The following is a 19,424-nucleotide window of genomic DNA, read 5'->3' as shown; positions in this document are numbered from 1 at the left end:
ATTCGATCAACTATCAACTGTTGAATCATATAAAAATGTCAACGTTGTTTTCATTCATTCATTCATTCATTTTCTACCGCTTTTTCCACCCAAGAGTTGCGGGGGGTGCTGGAGCCTATCCCACTTGTCTTCGGGCGAGAGGCGGGGTACACCCTGGACTGGTGGCCAGCCAATCACAGGGCACATATAGACAAACAACCATTCACACTCACATTCATACCTATGGACAATTTGGAGTGGCCAATTAACCTAGCATGTTTTTGGAATGTGGGAGGAAACCGGAGTACCTGGAGAAAACCCACGCATGCACGGGGAGAACATGCGAACTCCACACAGAGATGGCCGAGGGTGGAATTGAACCCTGGTCTCCTAGCTGTGAGGTCTGCGCGCTAACCACTCGACCGCCGTGCCGCCTTTTTATTTATTTATTATTTATTATTATTTATTTTTAAACAAAACAAGCAATACATCCATCCATCCATTTTCCTCCGCTTATCTGGGTCTGGGTCGTGGGGGCAGCAGTCTTAGTAGGGAAGCCCAGACTTCCCGGTCCCCAGCCACCTCCTCCAGCTCCACCCGGGAGAACACCAAGGTTCCCAGGCCAGCTGTGAGACATAATCCCTCCAGCGTGGGCAGTGGGCATGCCCGGAACACCTCACCAGGGAGGCGTCCGGGAGGCATCCGGACTAGATGCCCGAACCACCTCAACTGGCTCCTCTCGATGTGGAGGAGAAGCGGCTATACTCTGAGCCCCTCCCGGATGACTCCTCACCCTATCTCTTAGGGTGAGAAAACAATACAAACACAATCCAACATTCCCTTGTTTCAGGTTTTTGTTTTTCCCCCTCATTCACGGGTCACAAACGGCCTGTTCACCCCTGGTCCTTTTGTTTATTTGGGCTGGCGCATCAGTGCGTCTTTCTTAGTCTGTCTATGAATGAACTTTGTTGACTTGACTTTCCCGCTTCCTGCGTCCTATTTAAATATGTTTTGGTGTATCATGTAAAACGGGTAAGATTATGAGTTTCAGTTTCATTTCATACCCCCACAGTGGATGTTAAACCAAGAAATGAGGCCGCTAACAGAGGTCTGTAAAGCTGTTTCAATACAATTTAGTTGCTATGCTATGCTATGCATAGAAAAACAGGCAGGGATATACTCTACCTTGGCAGCATTGCTGATGTGATGCTTCCGTAACGAGACTCTGCTGCGCCTGATTCGTCGAAAGGATTGGCGGAGTGATTTTTTGATGCTTTTTACCCGAGACAGAGGACCCTCCATGGCCAGTTGGTCACTGGGGTTTAGAGTGCACCTACAGAAGATCACCACACAGGAAAAAAAAACAAAAACACATTCATAAATAGTAAAGAAATACCTTGGGTCAAAGGTTAATTCAGTGTGAGAGAACTGCATATGAATATAAATTCTTCAAAAAAGTCCAGATGACTCCAATGATACCAGAACATCCATAAAACATCACACACGCTGAGAAGCCATGAATGCTTAAAATCAGAGGCCCCTAAACTTCCTGCGAGGGCCACATAGTGAAAATGAAAGCATGCAACCTTTCCACATTGTCCGCAAACATGGTGTCTTTCACATCTGAGAGGCTGGTCATCTCGTCCTATGAATTTGATTACGTTTCCAGTTATTTGCTTTAGACTTCTGACCGTCACGCAAATCGACATTAGCGGCCCTGAGACCGATGATCACATCCTGAGTCTTGAAATGTCACCATACTCTGTCAAGTGTTTGTTCTTCAAATTAAAGCTTTTTAGCATGCAAGCCCTGCAAGATATTTATACTGGCATTTTTTCAGGGTGCAAAATGTATATCACTCTCATAAATGATAGCAGGGCTGCACGGCGGTCGAGTGGTCAGCACGTAGACCAGGGTTCAATCCCACCCTCGGCCATCTCCGTGTGGTGTTTGCAGGTTCTCCCCGTGCATGTGTGGGTTTTCTCCGGGTACTCCGGTTTCCTCCCACATTCCAAAAACATGCTAGGTTAATTGGCCACTCCAAATTGTCCATAGGTATGAATGTGAGTGTGAATGGTTGTTTGTCTATATGTGCCCTGTGATTGGCTGGCCACCAGTCCCAAAAGTCCCAAAGACAGCTGGGATAGACATAGACTTTTTTAATTGTCATTGCACAATAACACAGCAGTGAAATTGCCAACGAAATGTCGTTGCCTGGCTCCCGTGTAATAATAAATAATAAATAATTAATAATTAATAATTAATAATTAATAATTAATAATTAATAATTAATAATTAATAATTAATAAATAATAATTAATAAATAATAAATAATAAATAATAAATAATAAATAATAAATAATAAATAATAAATAATAAATAATAAATTATGTGGAGAATAAATAGATTACGTCAAATATGAACAACAATGTACAGCGTAAACAGTAATTTGTACAAATAATTTAAATAATTTAGAATAAATAACAATAATTTAAAGTTTTGGTTGTGCGTGTGGGCGGGTAGAGGGGCTTATTTGGCATTCAGCAGTGTGATGGCCAGGGGCAAGTAGCGGTCTCTAAACCTTGTTCTACAGCGGATGCTGCAGAGCTTTCTCCCTGATGCCAAGCGAGAAAACAGTCCATGCTCCAGCACCGCCGCGACCCTTGTGAGGATAAGCGGTAGAAAATGAATGAATGAATAAACGACAGCCAAGTGAGGATTGTTTGGGTTTGGCATCAGAGGCTTCACGGAAAGCGGCCAATCGATCAGAGCAACCCATTGTACGTACAAAAGAAATGACTAAAATAATGATTGGTTTAAAAGCCGTTCTCCTTACTTGATGAAGACATTGCTCTTCTGTTGGTAATCAAACAATCCAAAGCCGTGACTGGTGCCAAAGGCAACCAGCTTCCACTCCGAGTGAAGAACGAGAGCAGTGACGACCGCAGGAGGCTGACATTGCACCACAGTGAAGGGCTGGAAGCCTGTCGGGAACAGGACCGGCTCTTCTCGCACATCTAGACGTGCGTGGCCCTGCGAGAATCAACAAGAAGGCATTGCAAAGAGTAGTGAAATCTGCCCAACGCATTGCCGGAGCCCCAGGAAGTCTCAGGAAGGCATCACAAATTGCTAAGGACACCACCCAGCGCACAGACTGTTTGCCCTCCTACCCTCAGGGAGGCGCTATCGGAGTTTACGGACAAGAACCACCAGGTTCAGGAACAGCTTTTTCCCAACAGCTGTCTCCTTGTTGAACTCTGCCCCCATTGCCCACCCCTTCCACTACTTACATCCCCCCGCTGATCTATGTCCCCCCCAATCACTTCATTGCACTATTGTACATATTACTGTAATATCTTGTTGCATTCATAGATCATACTGTTTATAATTTATATAATCTGCAATAGCCATACTCTAGTCACTTCATTGCAATACTGTACATATTACCTATATTATATATTGTCACATCCATACTGTTTATAATCTGTATAATCTACAATAGCCATATTATAGTCATTTACGTATATCCCTGTACATATCCTCACTGTATTATAGTCATAGACTGTTATAGTTTTTTACATAGATCTGTCCATTTACTTACTACTAAGGTACTTATAAAATTGCACTTCTGGTTGGATGCTAACTGCATTTTGTTGCCCTGTACCAGTGACATGAGCAATAACAATAAAGTTGAATCTAATCTAATCTAATCTAATCTAATCTAATCTAAAACAATCATCAAAACAACAGTAGCTCACAAAAACGACCATTTTAGTACGATGCATCTTCATCCACTGTGAGGCTCATTCGTGTTGCCAGATACTGAGACAATAAGGTCATGATTGGTTGTTGACTGCTTTGCGAGCTGTCCACGGACTAATATACAGTAAGAGTCATTTCTATACATTACTGTGCTATCTCTTAAGACACAAAACAGCTGCTGAAATGCCAGGGCAGGAACGGAAAATTGGGATTTTCCAATACCTTCCAGCGGAATCCTTCTTGACCTTGCAGCAAGTCCACCACTTTGGCCTCCACTGTGTGCTCTGCTTCCTCATCATTGAGCTCTAGTACCAGAATCTGCAAAGGCAATACTGATTCATTAGTAATACAAGAAAATGACCTCGAACAGAGAAACATGTATGCACATGACTTGAATACAATCATGTAATCCATCTACAGCTCCAGACTAATGCAAATGAAGAAGAATCAAGTATAACCGTAACAGGAAGTCTTCTACATATCCAATAGAGCACTAGCATAGTAGCCTTTTTCATCCAAATTGTAACATCACCTGTCCAGCCGTGCCTGCCACAGCCAAATAACCGCTGTATTTACAGAGATGGATCTTCTGAATGCCCAGCCTCGGATCATCGCTGTAGGGGTCAAAGCAGCCAACCTAAAACACCAAAAGGAATCAAGTTAGCAGATCCAGTCCTGTACTGTACTGTGTATTCAAGTAAAGACAAAATGGCATACACTAAACAATCCTTGTCACAAAGCGGTCCAGGAAACAGAACCACTTGCTGCTCTCCGACATAACCTCTAACCACCGACCACCCATATTGGCCCGAACACACAGAGGACATACGAGCAGTTTTCAAAATAAAAGCGCCGTTTGAGTGCATCCCATAATCAGTTCCAATTCACAGTTCCACATGTCCAAAAGGAGAAGGAAGAAGCAAAGCTTATTAAATCCTACCCCTCCATCTGGTACTTTTACAATCAGTAACTGTTACATTTGTTCACTTCCTGCTTTCCATAATACAGTTTAAGGTTGTTTTTTTTGTTGTTGTTGTTTTTTAATAATGTACCTCATACCGAAGTAGGAGGTGATATGAGCATCCAATGACATAATGGGTACCATAGTAAGTGTCAATATAGTGATATATATAGCACATCATGACTGGTTCAAGACTCTTCATCCTTGTATTTAGCAAACATCAACTGCTTGTATTGTTTCTTGAATTGGCTCATCGTTGTGCATTGTTTGAGGTCCTTACTCAATCCATTCCATAGTTTGATTCCACATACTGAAATGCTATGGCTTTTTAACGTAGTCCTAGCATAGAAGTGTTTCAAATGTACTTCTTCCCTGAGATCATATTTCTCCTCTCTTGTAGAGAAGTATTGGATGACATTTTTAGCTAATTGGTTATTTTTAGCCTTATGCATTATTTTAGCTGTTTGAAGATGAACTATATCAGCAAGTTGAAGTATTTGTGATTTTAGAAATAAGGAGTTAGTATGTTCTCTGTAGGCGGCATTATGAATTATCCTTACTGACCTTTTTTTGCAGTACATTTAGCGAGTGAAGATTGCTTTTATAGTTATTAGCCCATATTTCCACACAATAAGTAAGATATGGTAGAACCAGAGAGCATTAAAGAGTGAGGAGTGATTTCTGATTGAGAACAAATTTTGCTTTGTTCAATATTGAAATATATAATATTTATATAATATTTCTGGCATTGCTACAGAGATGGCTGTCCTGGACGTTTCTATCCACAGAAGAATGATGGAGTGCTTCTGTCTGTCTAACAATCATAAAATAATAAGTGGGTATTTGTTTCACATTGCCAGCAGTAAGTCGGACACTCCAGTGAGGGTTGGACTGCGACAAAGGAAAAGAAGTATATGTACTACATATACACAGTGCGTACAGTATTCAGCTACATGAAGTCAACTTTCTATGATACAAACACACACCTTTCTGAATGGCGGCCACTCTCCTTCAGCACTTTGATTCATGGGGTCAGCGTCCGTGTTGAAGACTCCAGCTGTGCTTAATTTGTACATGGGATACAGACAGACTCCTGAGGCATCCCAAAAACGCACAGTTCCATCCTCATGCCTGCACATGATCACATGTCTATTAGACGGTTTCAGAAATGTCAGCAAAGTAATATTTAATGTCGGCAAACTGACCCGGTCATCAAGAGATCTCTCTGTGGAGGATCTGGGGCCAGGTTCTGGCCTCCGGTTATTGGCCACGGCTGAATGAAGACAAAAAAACACAATGACCATCCGACACTGTGGATATGTGTTTCATAGCGACTCGGCACTACTGTGCTCCATCCAGCAAGGCCACATAGTGAAATACGAAAGGATGCAACTTCACCACTTTGATATTTTGGAAATGCAAAGAAAGTATACAGTATATTTTTCCAAGACAAAAAACTCGATCTCAGCTCTGTGATATCGATAAAAAAGCCTTTTGTTGGTATCATCTACACCCTTTGCTTCTTTTTTGCTCCCATTTTTTATTCTATAATTTTGTAGACTTTCTTCAAAAATACACTCCATAAGTTTTCTTTTCATAATATAATGACTTCATTCCCATATTACAGCTTTTCCCAGCTAATTTTGCAAAAAAAAAACTTTATTTTGTTTCTCAAAATACTACTTTTTTTTTTTATATATATTTCAACTTTTCCGTTAGAATAAAAAAAAATTCTTAATATTTTTAATTTTTTTGACATTTCAGTATTCTCAAAATATTCATTTATTCATTAATTTTCTACTGCTTATCCTCACGGGGGTCGCGGGGGGTGCTGCAGCCTATCCCAGCTGTCTTGGTGCAAGAGGCGGGGTACACCCTGGACTGGTGGCCAGCCAATCACAGGGCACATATAGACAAACAACCATTCACACTCACATTCATACCTATGGACAATTTGGAGTGGCCAATTAACCTAGCATGTTTTTTTGGAATGTGGGAGGAAACCGGAGTACCCGGAGAAAACCCACGCATGCACGGGGAGAACATGCAAACTCCACACAGTGATGGCCGAGGGTGGAATTGAACCCTGGTCTCCTAGCTGTGAGGCCTGCACGCTAAACACTCGACACTGTGCAGCCCTATTCTCAAAATAATTTCCAAAAATTTAAATGTCTTCATATATTACAGTATTCTTCTAAAGTTCCAACTTTTCTTCATTAGAATACAACTTTCTAATACTTTAGAATTTATTCTTTCTATTTGTCCTGTTGTTGCTTTTGAATTTTTTATTCTTGTAAAATGATATTTTTAAGAATGTGACGTGGGCCAGTATGAAAGACATCTGAAGATGTTTTCTTGACAGTTGAGGTACTGGTATAAAACATACAGTAGATGTCAATACAAGTACTGTCCTGTAGAGGGAGTGACTCTTAGCTACATCAGAGTAGAAATGATCTGACCTTGTTGGAGTAGTTTGCATTTTGTAGCTGTCCAATGGCAAGAAGTCTCTCCCACAGTTTGAGAGGGATGGCAGAGACGTGGTGTGAGCAGGTGATTGCTGAACTGTGCAGGGGAACCAGGTAAGGCGTTTGAATGACCGGCCACCCATCTGTCTGCAGGTCGATCACCACTAACTCCTCTTCAACTAAGACCACCAGTGCGCTAGGATCTCCTGGATAACACACAGTGATGACATGTCATGCTTTCATGGAATCTTCCATGTTATGGGGGGTTTGTGTTTTTGCCGTCTACCTGAGTGGCGTCGTCCATCTCTGATGACGAAGAAGTCAATGATCCTGGAGGTGAAGTCCAAGGCAACGTGTACTTTATTATGGATGACAGTAATGCAGTGTCTGTCGCCGTAGCTGGCCCTGGGCAGGCCACCACTGAAGAGGAGGAATGGCGGCCTATAAAGACACGGGTGAAGGTTGAAGGTGAAGGTGTCCAACATCTGTTCACCACTCGATACATTTGGAGGTGCAGTGCATCATTTGATCATTTGAATAGGAGGCGTATTTTAGAGAGAAATAGACTACAAACTAGGAAATAGTTGATTATTATTGTCCTACAAGCTGAAACTGAAGAATTATACCTTTTTATTTATCCGTCCAAAACAAGTAAGTAAATATATAAAAAAAAAAAAAAAAAAACAAGTACTTCAAGTGGTTAGCACGCAGACCAGGGTTCAATTCCACCCTCGGCCATCTCTGTGTGGAGTCTGCATGTTCTCCCCGTGCATGCGTAGGTTTTCTCCGGGTACTCCGGTTTCCTCCCACATTCCAAAAACATGCTAGGTTGATTAGCGACTCCAAATTGTCCATAGGTATGAATGTGAGTGTGAATGGTTGTTTGTCTATGTGCCCTGTGATTGGCTGGCCACCAGTCCAGGGTGTACACCATTGGAATTGCATGGGTGACTACATCTTCCTTAATCACAAGCACAAGCATTGCAGTGTGTTGGAGATTTAGTAGCAATGTGCGCTGAAAAGTTAGCCACTTTCTTAGCAATAAATCTCAATTTTATATCGTGATACATGCCAAAAATATTGTGATGTATGCCAAGGTCCATATCCTGCCCTGTGATTGGCTGGCCACCAGTCCAGGGTGTACCCCGCCTCTCGCCCAAAGACAGCTGGGATAGGCTCCAGCACCCCCCCGCGACCCTCGTGAGGATAAGCAGTAGAAAATGAATGAATGACTGAAAAAATTAAAATGGCTGACGGTGAACTACCAATAACTTCACGTCTAATTTGAACGGTTAGTGCTGACCACAGGTCTGTTGGCATTTCAACACACGCCATTTTGTTTTTATGTGTCATTCTGAAGCTGTTGTCTATAAACACGGAAATCATTTCTTATGCTCACATTTTCCACCACAAAAACATTTTAACCATGGTGTGAAAACAACATACCCATCTTTTGTAGGGAGCTCAAGAATTTTAGAAATGGCTTTGCACGGGAAATGTCCTGGAAAAGAGACAGACAACATAATAATCCACCCAACATCAGGGCCAACAGTTAAGGAAGCGTATACATCAGGGGTGCTGCGGCACGTTCAGAAGAAAAATATCAGCAGTCATTTTTACTGGATTAAAGACGAAATATTAAAGAGACAAAAGTTGTAATATTTTTATAGGTTATCACATGGTTTGTCTGGTATCAGGCCAGGTATCATGCCCCCCAAGTGTCAGTATCTGATACTAGCACACGGGGCATGATACTGGGCCTGATACCAGACAAACCATGTGATGATCTTATTATCACATACTATTTAATCATGAGCTTATTATCACGTACTATTTAATCAAAAGACCATTTTGTTTCCAGAAAATGTTCAGTTTATTACATGTATTATATCTAAACAGTGTAAACACAATAATTGCAAAAATATTTAAACAATAATAATTTATCAACAGTCTTATCTTATCAATGTCTGACAATTAAAGTTCCATTAATCAAGTTTGGGTTTTTTGGTGACTGGAGAAGCACTAGGCACTAAGCACTCGTGTGCTGTTCTCTGATTGGTTGTTTCACGGGCACGATACCAGAGCACAGCTACGGGGGCTGATACTGGACATGGTTAAACTCTATATATTTTATCAGTATCACTGCCCTGGGCTTTGACACAGTATCATTTCGGCCTTTTCCCGTATCATTCATGGGCGGTTTCTAGGGTACAGGGACAATTAATACTGGAGTATGTGATACTAATATAATAATAGAATATCTTTCCCTTTGTGGGAAAAGTGCGGACACGCCAGGTAACATCATCAATTTTTATCCTTACCGTACGGAATGTCTGATTTCTCCTCTTCATTCCCGTCTTTTTCACCCAGCATCCAACGACAGTAGCTTCCATCACTGTGTGACGTCAGAATGCAACCTCCGTCCTCTGTCCACCACACACTCTCCAGCTGCTGTGGTCACACACACACACACACACACACACACACACACACACATAAAATAAATCATCATCAACCTGTAAAAAGGCCTTGTTGTCCAGTTCTTACCTGCGTGGCTGGGATGTGCTGAAGAGCGCACTGCTTCTCAATATCCCAGATGACAACGAGGCCGCGCCCATAACCGATAGCCACTTGGTTGGGGCTGACCGGGTTCTCCTGTAAGGCCTCAACGTGTTCTAAATTCCTACGTCCGATATAATCATCAGGTACACTGGAAGCAAAACGGCACAGCAAAAAAAGCCCCATATGTCACAGTCTTTACTTGGTTTAGAGCAGACTACTTTCTAAATACAGCTTTTAACATGGTAGAGGCTTATTTGGCATCAGACTGCTCAATGCCAAATAAGCCTCGACCTGCCCACACTCACAACCAAAACTTTAAATTATTGTTATTTATTCTAAATTATTTGTCCAAATTACTGTTCACGCTGTACATTGTTCATATTTGATGTAATCTATTTATTCTCCACATTATTATTTATTATTTATTATTATACGGGAGCCAGGGAACAACATTTTGTTGGCAATTTCACTGCTGTGTTATTGTGCAATGACAATAAAGAAAGTCTATGTCTAACATTAGAGCCCTCCAGACATGAAGTAATACCCCTACAGTCACCTATATACTCCTATTACCAATATAGTAGATATACTAGCATAACATGCATAGCAATACTGTAAAGTGTTCTGGTGCAAGGAGTCGAGAGAAGAATGGCGGGCAGACAGGAAGTGAGCCCCGGACCGTCACACTACCACCACCATATTTTACTGTTGCTATGATGGTCTTTCACTGAAATGCAGCAGTACTTTTACGCCTACTTTTGTCTGGTCAGACCACCAGTATTTTCCCAAAAGGTCTTGTTGTGGGTCATCAAGACGTTTCTGAGGACTTCCAAATAATTAATTCCCAATCGTACATTTTTACCCTCTACCAGAGCACAATAAATGATTAAAAAGCATCCATGAAAACTTATTATTATTGGAAGTATATTTTTTTTTACAGTATTCAGCAGACGTAATGTTTTCTCACCTATTAGCAACTTCATCCAGACTGATGTTCCTCTCTTCAAGTTCTCTGAAGCCAGGGACCTCCACAATAAAGACATGGCCGCCCTCAGTCCCCAGAAGCAGCAGCTCCCCAGAGGAGTGTGCCAGGACTGCGGTCACCCGGGTCACACTTGGTGGGGCCCTAGAGCAGGGGGGAGAGGTTAGGGTGAGAGATGAAATTAACACCTTGGCATTTCACGGTGTACCAGATGTGAATCATCACTAGGGGCACCATTTTCAAATATCGCTTTTCATCAAAACAATACAGTAATAAATGAACCCTGTTTTGTGGTTGGATGTGGTTTATTATTAGTTAAAAAGAAATGCAGATTTAAGCAAATTGTAGCGCTCCTTTTTTTTCTCCTGACCTTCTCTTTACCAGAAAGACATTTTGCAATAATAAAAAGCATCACATCTGATGCTCGGAGCATGTGCCTGAATACAGTGCACCTGCTGATACACTGATACATGGATGGATGCTAAAATAATACAAACAAGCTGCTTTGGGCATAACACATATTTGATATATTTGTTCTAAAGCTTCTAAAGATGGATGCAAACTGGTGCCAAACTACAAGAAACAAACGTGTGTGTGTTTATGTATTTGTGTATTTTACCCAGGCGGACCGGTGAGTGTGAAGCGTCCAATCTCTAAAAGCTCTGAAAGTCCCGTGTGGGCTCGTAAAGTCCACATGTGCAAACTGTTGTCATCCAGTAGCGTCACCAGTTCAGCCTAGCAACAAGACATGGTATCAAACAGTAGAATGGATAAAAACACAGCTGTTAAAGTTAAATGTTTAATAACGACTTCACGAGTGCGACCCTTGACTCGCCGTAGTTTCGCTGTGATGTGCCAGAGAGACGCGGTACTAGAGCCCTGCAGGTACTTTATTATGTATTGTCATTTATACAGTGGTACTATGGCATACGAGTGTCCCAAGTAACCAGCGCTCTTTAGATGGCAAGCTACATTTTGGGTTACCAGCTGCTAAACACCGGAAGGCATAGCCGAGGACAGCTAATTTGGGGGGCTTGTGTCAATGTGACAAAATGCAGCAAACGAGAGAATGATATTTGAGTTTAAGTCCAGTGTAAGTTGCCAAAGCCTACGTGTACCCTGTCTTTGGTTTTCGTACATTGAAGTCTGTTTTGTGTTGAGCCGTTTAAAAAAATATATATATATTATATATAACATAATATAATATGACAAAAAATTGCTTCAAACAGTCTGATGTTTCTGATCAGAAAATGATCTTTCACACAGACACTTTTATGGTATAGTTAAAAATGTCTTTCTATCTGTGATTGATGACAGTAACTACAGACAACTCTTGGTCACGGCTTCTTTGAAAAGAAGAACTATTTAGCACGCTACGCTTGCAGTACCTGGCGGGGGAGAAAGTGTACTTGTGTGACTGCAGCATTCTCGTCGTGGAGGCCCATGAATTCCACACCGGGGGCTCCGAACCTGATCTTTGGTTATGGAAGAAGCACATCATTCCAACCGTGCAATATTAGATGATCAATTGTGCAATTTCAGCATGGAGACGTGATGTTGTGTTTGGTTTGGTAATGGTTTAATTTCACTTGAACATGCATCAGATTACAATTGAGTGCATCCCATAATCAGTTCACAGTTCCACATGTCCAAAAGGAGTAGGAAGAAGCAAAGCTTATTAAATCCTACCCCTCCATCTGTTACTTTTACAATCAGTAACTGTTACATTTGTTCACTTCCTGCTTTCCTAATATAGTTTAGGGTTTTTTTAAATTAAAATTAAAATTAAAATTAAAATTAAAATTAAAATTAAAATTAAAATTAAAATTAAAATTAAAATTAAAATTAAAATTAAAATTAAAATTAAAATTAAAATTAAAATTAAAATTAAAATTAAAATTAAAATTAAAATTAAAATTAAAATTAAAATTAAAATTAAAAATTTTGTCACGTACCAAAGTAGGAGGTGATATGAGCATCCAATGACATAATGGGTACCATAGTAAGTGTCAATATAGTGATATATATAGCACATCATGACTGGTTCAAGACTCTTCATCCTTGTATTTAGCAAACATCAACTGCTTGTATTGTTTCTTGAATTGGCTCATCGTTGTGCATTGTTTGAGGTCCTTACTCAATCCATTCCATAGTTTGATTCCACATACTGAAATGCTATGGCTAGCATAACGTAGTCCTAGCATAGAAGTGTTTCAAATGTACTTCTTCCTTGAGATCATATTTATTGGATGACATTTTTAGCTAATTGGTTATTTTTAGCCTTATGCATTATTTTAGCTGTTTGAAGATGAACTATATCAGCAAATTGAAGTATTTGTGATTTTAGAAATAAGGAGTTAAAGAGTAAGGAGTTAAATTTCATAAATAAGTTTCATAAATGACTAACGTATAGAGCTTTTCTATATGAAAGGTATGCTTCAATTGCATCTGATGCGATAGAAGACAACAATTTCAGACAAACAGAGTAGAAACAGCAGCCAAGGATACAATTTGATGGTTCCGGAACGGGTACCAATGGCCAGCAGCTGCAGAGAGGGACTGTAGCCCAGGGCGCTGGGCTGGTGGGGGAAGCCATGCTCTACCGTCTAGACAGAAACAGTGGTGAAGGTGGGTGAGGGTGAACTGTCCATCAAGGTGCAAAACAATGAAAAATGACTGAAAATACACAGAATGGAAGATCATTGGACCCTTGATCGTTTAGTTGGACCATTCTTTTTCCGGGGTGAAACTGTAATACATCCTACATTTCCACCGGTATTTAAACACCTCGGTTGAATTGATTTTGGATTTTGTCTTTGGATCATGATTCTCTTTGTCCAAGCAACTGGAATCTTACACACACGTTAGGAAAGCTCAGTGGAAACTCAGTTTTTCCGACACACCAGTTTCTGACGAAAAATATTTTTTAAATTAAAAAATGGCATAATTTTTTGTACAGTTTTTTATTACAGTATTAAGAAACTTAATCCAACAATAAAAAGTTGGAATTTTACACAAATACTAATAATTTTTGTAGCATTAAGTTGAAATATTTTTTAAGCTTTTTTTTAATATCATGAAAAACAAAAAAAAATACATTGTAGAAAAAGCCATAATTGCTATAATATTATGAGGAGAAAATTTAGAATAAAAAAGTTGAACATATATAAAATAATATAAATAATATATAAAATAAAATAATATATAAAATAAAATAATAATAAATATAAAAATGTAAAAAAAAAATTCTGACAACACAGTGAAAATATTTAGCAAAAAGTCATTCTAACAACAGAAAAGTGTCAATTTTACTAGAAAGATACTTGTAATGCTAAAAGGGAAAACTGCCTTTTTCGTAGCATAAAGTAAAGGTTCGAATCTCCACTTGTAAGCATCACCGATATTCGTCAGGATGGGCATCCGGAATTTAAAAGGGATCAAAAAAATCTGCTAAAGGCGACCCCGTAATCAGGAAAAAAATGAAAGAAACAAACAAAAGTCAAAATATTTTTAAAATAAAATATTTTTAAAAATTTTAATATTATGAGAGCTGGCAAAGTTTCAATTTGTGTATTCTTAATAGTCTTTTTCTACATTTCCGTGCACACCCATGTGCTTATAGATATGATACACGGCTGTAGTTATTGTTATTAGATCGCCTGCAGTTGATGTTTTCCAATGACATGTAGCATGTAAAAAAGGAAAGTTAGCTTACCTTGTTGAACTGGAAGAGTTCCTGTTTGAGCCGATCTCGCTGTGACTCCTGGCCGTGTCGCCTGAACTTCTTCATCCCGAGAGCCTTCAGCCCCACCGGCACGCTGAGAAAGACAAACGTACAAGTTTTTGTCCGACACATGTTATAAAACACACACATGCACCACGAACAAAACGTTAGGGGCTAATTAGCTTTTGCATGAAATTTCACTTTGAAAAATGGTTTAGCCTGCTAGCAGGCTTCAGGTGCCTGAGACACGCCTCCATTCAGGAAATCCATTGCACGTTTTGAAGCACAGACACGGCTCATGGATCAGAAATCTCTACTCATCTTTATTTTTATTTTATTATTTGATTTTTAGACTTATTTCAGAGGCAGATGGAGTCCAAACATTTCCAATGTAATTTAACATATCCACTCCCCACGTACTGTTGAAGGCTCAAAGACGGCATCTGCAAAGACTGCAGATTTATTCAAACTAAAGCATGAGATGAGATTTTGAGAAGAAGTTTCCTTCCACGTTGACAAACAAGATGGGTCCGCTTAGGGCGGGACACGTTTGCTTATCTCCAACAATTTGATTTCCATTTTCCTGTAATTGCTCTTGGGAATGTTGGGTGAAAATACGCTTGACATTCTCGCCCTTTGGTGAACAAGTGCAAGTATTGACACTTGTGTGATTGAATTATTTAGTATGTGGCCTTGACTGAGATAGTGGTTTTGGATTTTAGATTCTTAGCATTAGGGGAAATAAATTCAACTTGTTTTTTATTTTTTTAATAATTGAAGACATATGTGACTAGCATGATCATATGTTGTGTGAATACTACTGCCATGACGCCTTTGTTTCACTCATGTGGCAGTCATCAAATATTTGCAATGAATCGCATTATATTGCAGCCTCATACGGACGATATTAAAGCAACAAACCACAGGCCAATCTTCCTGTCCTGCTTACCGACATGTGGAAAGAGGAAAAAAGGGTTCAACGAGATTGGAGTTAACGTTTAACTGCAGCAAACAAAGCACGAGTCAAGGCAGTTGCTCAGTTGCCCTTTTCCCAATTTCATCCATTTCACCCGCTAACATGACTTCCAGTATGGGAGAAACTCCTAGTGAATTCAGAGCAAGTGTGTTTTGCCTTCATAATAGGCTCAGGTAGCTTGCAGGTGGGACGGCACCAAAGGCACAAAGAACAAAAGCTTTTTGTTTGGGTAGGTTTCATTCATGCAGGTGGAGCTTATCTTACCGTCTTTCTTGTCTAAAATTCCTATGAAAACAGTCGATTGGACTGGACTGAGAAAGGACTGAAATCATACAGACTAAATAAGGACCATGAATGTGTCATTATGGGTCTGGTTATTTATGCATTTATTGTTCGGTGTACTAATCGTGGGTAGACGTGCGGAATCTGACAATAAAATTTACAGCTAAAAGCAGAACCTTGCAAAATGTGAAGGTCAAATCAAATGAATGAAGAGAATGGAATACTGTCATCGGGAGGGGGAAGCATTTCCCGGGCGGACCGCACAATCATGGTGGAACCTAAACCTTACATGCATGCATATTACAAGCTCACAGAGTTGCTAATAGCCTTTTCCACGACAAATGGAGGGTCTACCCAAACGTTTAATGACCAAATTTACACTAGCTACACTACATTACATACAAGGTAAGTCAGCCAGTAGATCATGAACTACCCGTAGCTCCTCGTAGTTCCCCAAAGGCTTTATTTAATAGCCACTAAATTAGAAAGGGGCTGCACAGTGGTCGAGTGGTTAGCGCAGACCTCACAGCTAGGAGGCCTGACTTCAATTCCACCCTCGGCCATCTATGTGTGGAGTTTGCATGTTCTCCCCGTGCATGCGTGGGTTTTCTCCGGGTACTCCGGTTTCCTCCCACATTCCAAAAACATGCTAGGTTAATTGGCCACTCCAAATTGTCCATAGGTATGAATGTGAGTGTGAATGGTTGTTTGTCTATATGTGCCCTGTGATTGGCTGGCGACCAGTCCAGAGTGTACCCCACCTCTCGCCCGAAGACAGCTGGGATAGGCTCCAGCACCCCCCGCAACCCTCGTGAGGATAAGTGGTAGAAAATTCATGAATGAATAAATTAGAAAATGGTGTTCGGCAGTAGTCCAGAAGTCCTCGGGAGAGCTTGGCAGTGTCACAAATCACAGCAGAGTGGGCAAGCGTTTTGGAAATCCATGGAAATACAGCTGGAATGGGTGCAGATTCTGGAAGATCTGCATAATAGGTCCCCTTTAATACACCGCATGGGTCCATCGGTATTCTTAATGTATTTCTATCCAATTAGCAAGCTAACATGTATATGTATTTGCAGTTGTTTTCTGCATGTACAACTATAGTTGTAAAACTATAAACATTAATTAACATTTTTTTGTCTTTCTGGAATTAATTAATTAGATTTACATGATTTTTTATGAGGAAAATTTATTTGGTTAACAGCAGTTTCGGTTAGCGTCGAACCAAGGTTCAACTGTGGTTAACAGTAGCGTTGTAACTCCGGATGCTCCGATCCATCGCCCACTATGATTTATGTAACTAAAAATGTGATCGGCATATGCTGGTAAATGCCTGTCAAACTCCATCACAAAATCCAACTGGCAGGAAACCCTGCTGCGCCATGTAGGGTTACCAACACCCGTACTGAGTGCCAACACGAAGCTTGACATAGGCTACTCAGTCCATGCCAGTGTGTTTGACTCCCTTAAACGTAGCTAGCGTCGGACTACAAATGTGACTTTTTGTTTTCAAAACAAACAAGCAAAGCGGTTAGTTTGGAGCGTTATTTTGTCCCAAGGGGAAGTGGAGATCACCTTCAACAGTACATTTAATCATGTAGTCATATGTTCATTACGGAACCTTTGCTGGGTGGGGGTGCACTGTTGCATTAATTCATTCAAATCTCATTATTCATGATGATTATTATAAAAATTATTTGCTACCAAACTATTTATTTATGTATTAAACGTAACCGAATATGACATTTACGTCTGTGTGCTTTTAGTCGCTCCGTATTGGCAGGATGTCACAAGACGATAGAAAACATCCGCATACTAACCAAGTATTTTAACAAGAGTCACTTCTAAAATAACCTCCCAATATATTACATACAGTATATGAAGTATGGTTATTGACTATTTATGCTAATAATTAAAAAAATAATAATAACTACAACACCCGAGTAAAAATCGACGTAGTCTTCAACACCGATTGCATTGTGGGTTGGTACTACATAGAAACTGCATAAGACACTTTGTACTTTTATCGCACCAAATACTACATAAACGGGCGGCACAGCGGTCTAGCGCGCGGACCTCACAGCTAGGAGACCAGGGTTCAATTCCACCCTCGGCCATCTCTGTGTGGAGTTTGCATGTTCTCCCCGTGCATGCGTGGGTTTTCTCCGGGTACTCCGGTTTCCTCCCACATTCCAAAAACATGCTAGGTTAATTGGCCACTCCAAATTGTCCATAGGTATGAATGTGAGTGTGAATGGTTGTTTGTCTATATGTGTCCTGTGATTGGCTGGCCACCAGTCCAGGGTGTACCCCGCCTCTCGCCCGAAGACAGCTGGGATAGGCTCCAGCACCCCCCCCCCCCCCCCGTGATCCTTGTGAGGAAAAAGCGGTAAAAAAATGAATAAATAAATAATTTCTTCATTTTTTTCTCCAGTTAGTGCATCTTTAGGCTACACGGTGACGAGTGGTTAGGGCGCAGGCCACACAGCTAGGAAACCCAAGTTTGATTCCACCACCAGCCATCTCTGTGTGGAGTTTGCATGTTCTCCCCGTGCATGCGTGGGTTTTCTCCGGGTACTCCGGTTTCCTCCCACATTCCAAAAAACATGCTAGGTTAATTAGCGACTCCAAATTGTCCATAGGTATGAATGTGAGTGTGAATGGTTGTTTGTCTATATGTGTCCTGTGATTGGCCGGCCACCAGTCCAGGGTGTACTACAATACTACATAAACACTTGGGGACACCAGCAGCCATCCCAAATGCTGATCTGGTGTACAATTACACCTCCAGTACTTATTCTTTGCATATACATATATATATACACACACATACAGTACATATGTACATACATAGTGTATAGATACAGAGTACTTGATGCATTGTTTATTACTGACATTATCATATAGAAACTACCAACTTTACTATTACTGTATCCTTTTCTTTGGCTATGTAAAGGTTGCTAAAAGGTAAATATAATAAAGACAGGAAGTGAATGAAGAATGAGTAATTGTTGAGCTAATAAAGGAGCAATTTGGGTCGCAGCCCACATGTTTAGTAGTCGCGGCGTTGCTTACTGTTGCATAATGACGGAAGTGTCGTCGTTTAGCAAGGTGTGTCTCCTAAACAGGTATGTTGTTAAGTGCTTTGGGGACAACGACTATAGTTTCTAAAAAGTCAGCAACCCCAACTGCTTAGATTACATGTCGAATAACTTGATAGGATGAAGGTTCAGTATGTTCAGTAAGTATGAGTTGATTGATGGGTGTTAAAAAAAGGTTGCTGGTTCAACTTAGTGGGCGTGTTTGTGTAGAGTAGCTACAAAGTAGCTGTCAAAAATGTTGGATTAAGTGAAGCTAAGTACGTTGGGCTTGACAAGGAATAGACAACAGGTGAGAGTGCCGTAGTCAACTAGGTGGTCGTTAACTCACCAAGAAGATAGCACCTGTGTTCACCACAATGGAGGAGCACCACCTGATCCCAAATGGCCGTTGCTGCAATCTGTAGAGCACTCTTGACACTCTTTCAGTAGCTCCCCCGTCCCGTCCCGGATATGGAAACGTAGTCGATTAGAACGAGAGTGCCGTAAAATCCACACAGAGGTCCGTTTAGCAAAAATGGAGGAGTTAACTAGTGACTTTTTTTTTTTTTACAAGACTGGAAGCGGCAAAGTGCTTCCTTCCTGACTCCTCTGACTCCGCCCACACGCCGCGTTCAAGAACAGCTCGGAGAA

General features: G+C 40.6%; 1 protein-coding gene across 3 annotated transcripts in view; it reads right to left on the bottom strand.

The window, feature by feature from the left end:
- The window catches only part of llgl2 (LLGL scribble cell polarity complex component 2), a 28,023-nt gene extending 8,599 nt beyond the window's left edge, over positions 1 to 19,424 (bottom strand). For 2 of the 3 annotated variants that reach the window (XM_058062297.1, XM_058062296.1), the window contains exons 1-17: positions 19,123 to 19,421; positions 14,427 to 14,529; positions 13,220 to 13,317; positions 12,100 to 12,181; positions 11,331 to 11,446; positions 10,697 to 10,855; positions 9,715 to 9,877; positions 9,489 to 9,618; positions 8,614 to 8,668; positions 7,454 to 7,608; positions 7,162 to 7,373; positions 5,908 to 5,975; positions 5,689 to 5,833; positions 4,274 to 4,378; positions 3,964 to 4,059; positions 2,816 to 3,012; positions 1,165 to 1,312 (exon numbers count right to left, since the gene is read on the bottom strand). In XM_058062297.1, the coding sequence (XP_057918280.1) occupies positions 1,165 to 1,312; positions 2,816 to 3,012; positions 3,964 to 4,059; positions 4,274 to 4,378; positions 5,689 to 5,833; positions 5,908 to 5,975; positions 7,162 to 7,373; positions 7,454 to 7,608; positions 8,614 to 8,668; positions 9,489 to 9,618; positions 9,715 to 9,877; positions 10,697 to 10,855; positions 11,331 to 11,446; positions 12,100 to 12,181; positions 13,220 to 13,317; positions 14,427 to 14,501 (2,004 nt within the window). In that variant the 5' untranslated portion in view covers positions 14,502 to 14,529; positions 19,123 to 19,421. Of the gene's footprint in view, positions 1 to 1,164; positions 1,313 to 2,815; positions 3,013 to 3,963; positions 4,060 to 4,273; positions 4,379 to 5,688; positions 5,834 to 5,907; positions 5,976 to 7,161; positions 7,374 to 7,453; positions 7,609 to 8,613; positions 8,669 to 9,488; positions 9,619 to 9,714; positions 9,878 to 10,696; positions 10,856 to 11,330; positions 11,447 to 12,099; positions 12,182 to 13,219; positions 13,318 to 14,426; positions 14,530 to 19,122 lie in introns of all 3 variants that reach the window. The other variant, XM_058062299.1, reaches the window with a different exon arrangement.

Source organism: Doryrhamphus excisus, chromosome 22 (assembly GCF_030265055.1).
Source record: "Doryrhamphus excisus isolate RoL2022-K1 chromosome 22, RoL_Dexc_1.0, whole genome shotgun sequence".
Taxonomy (NCBI): Eukaryota; Metazoa; Chordata; class Actinopteri; order Syngnathiformes; family Syngnathidae; genus Doryrhamphus; species Doryrhamphus excisus.
Note: the sequence above shows the minus strand (reverse complement) of the source record. Positions and strands in the feature narration are given on the sequence as shown.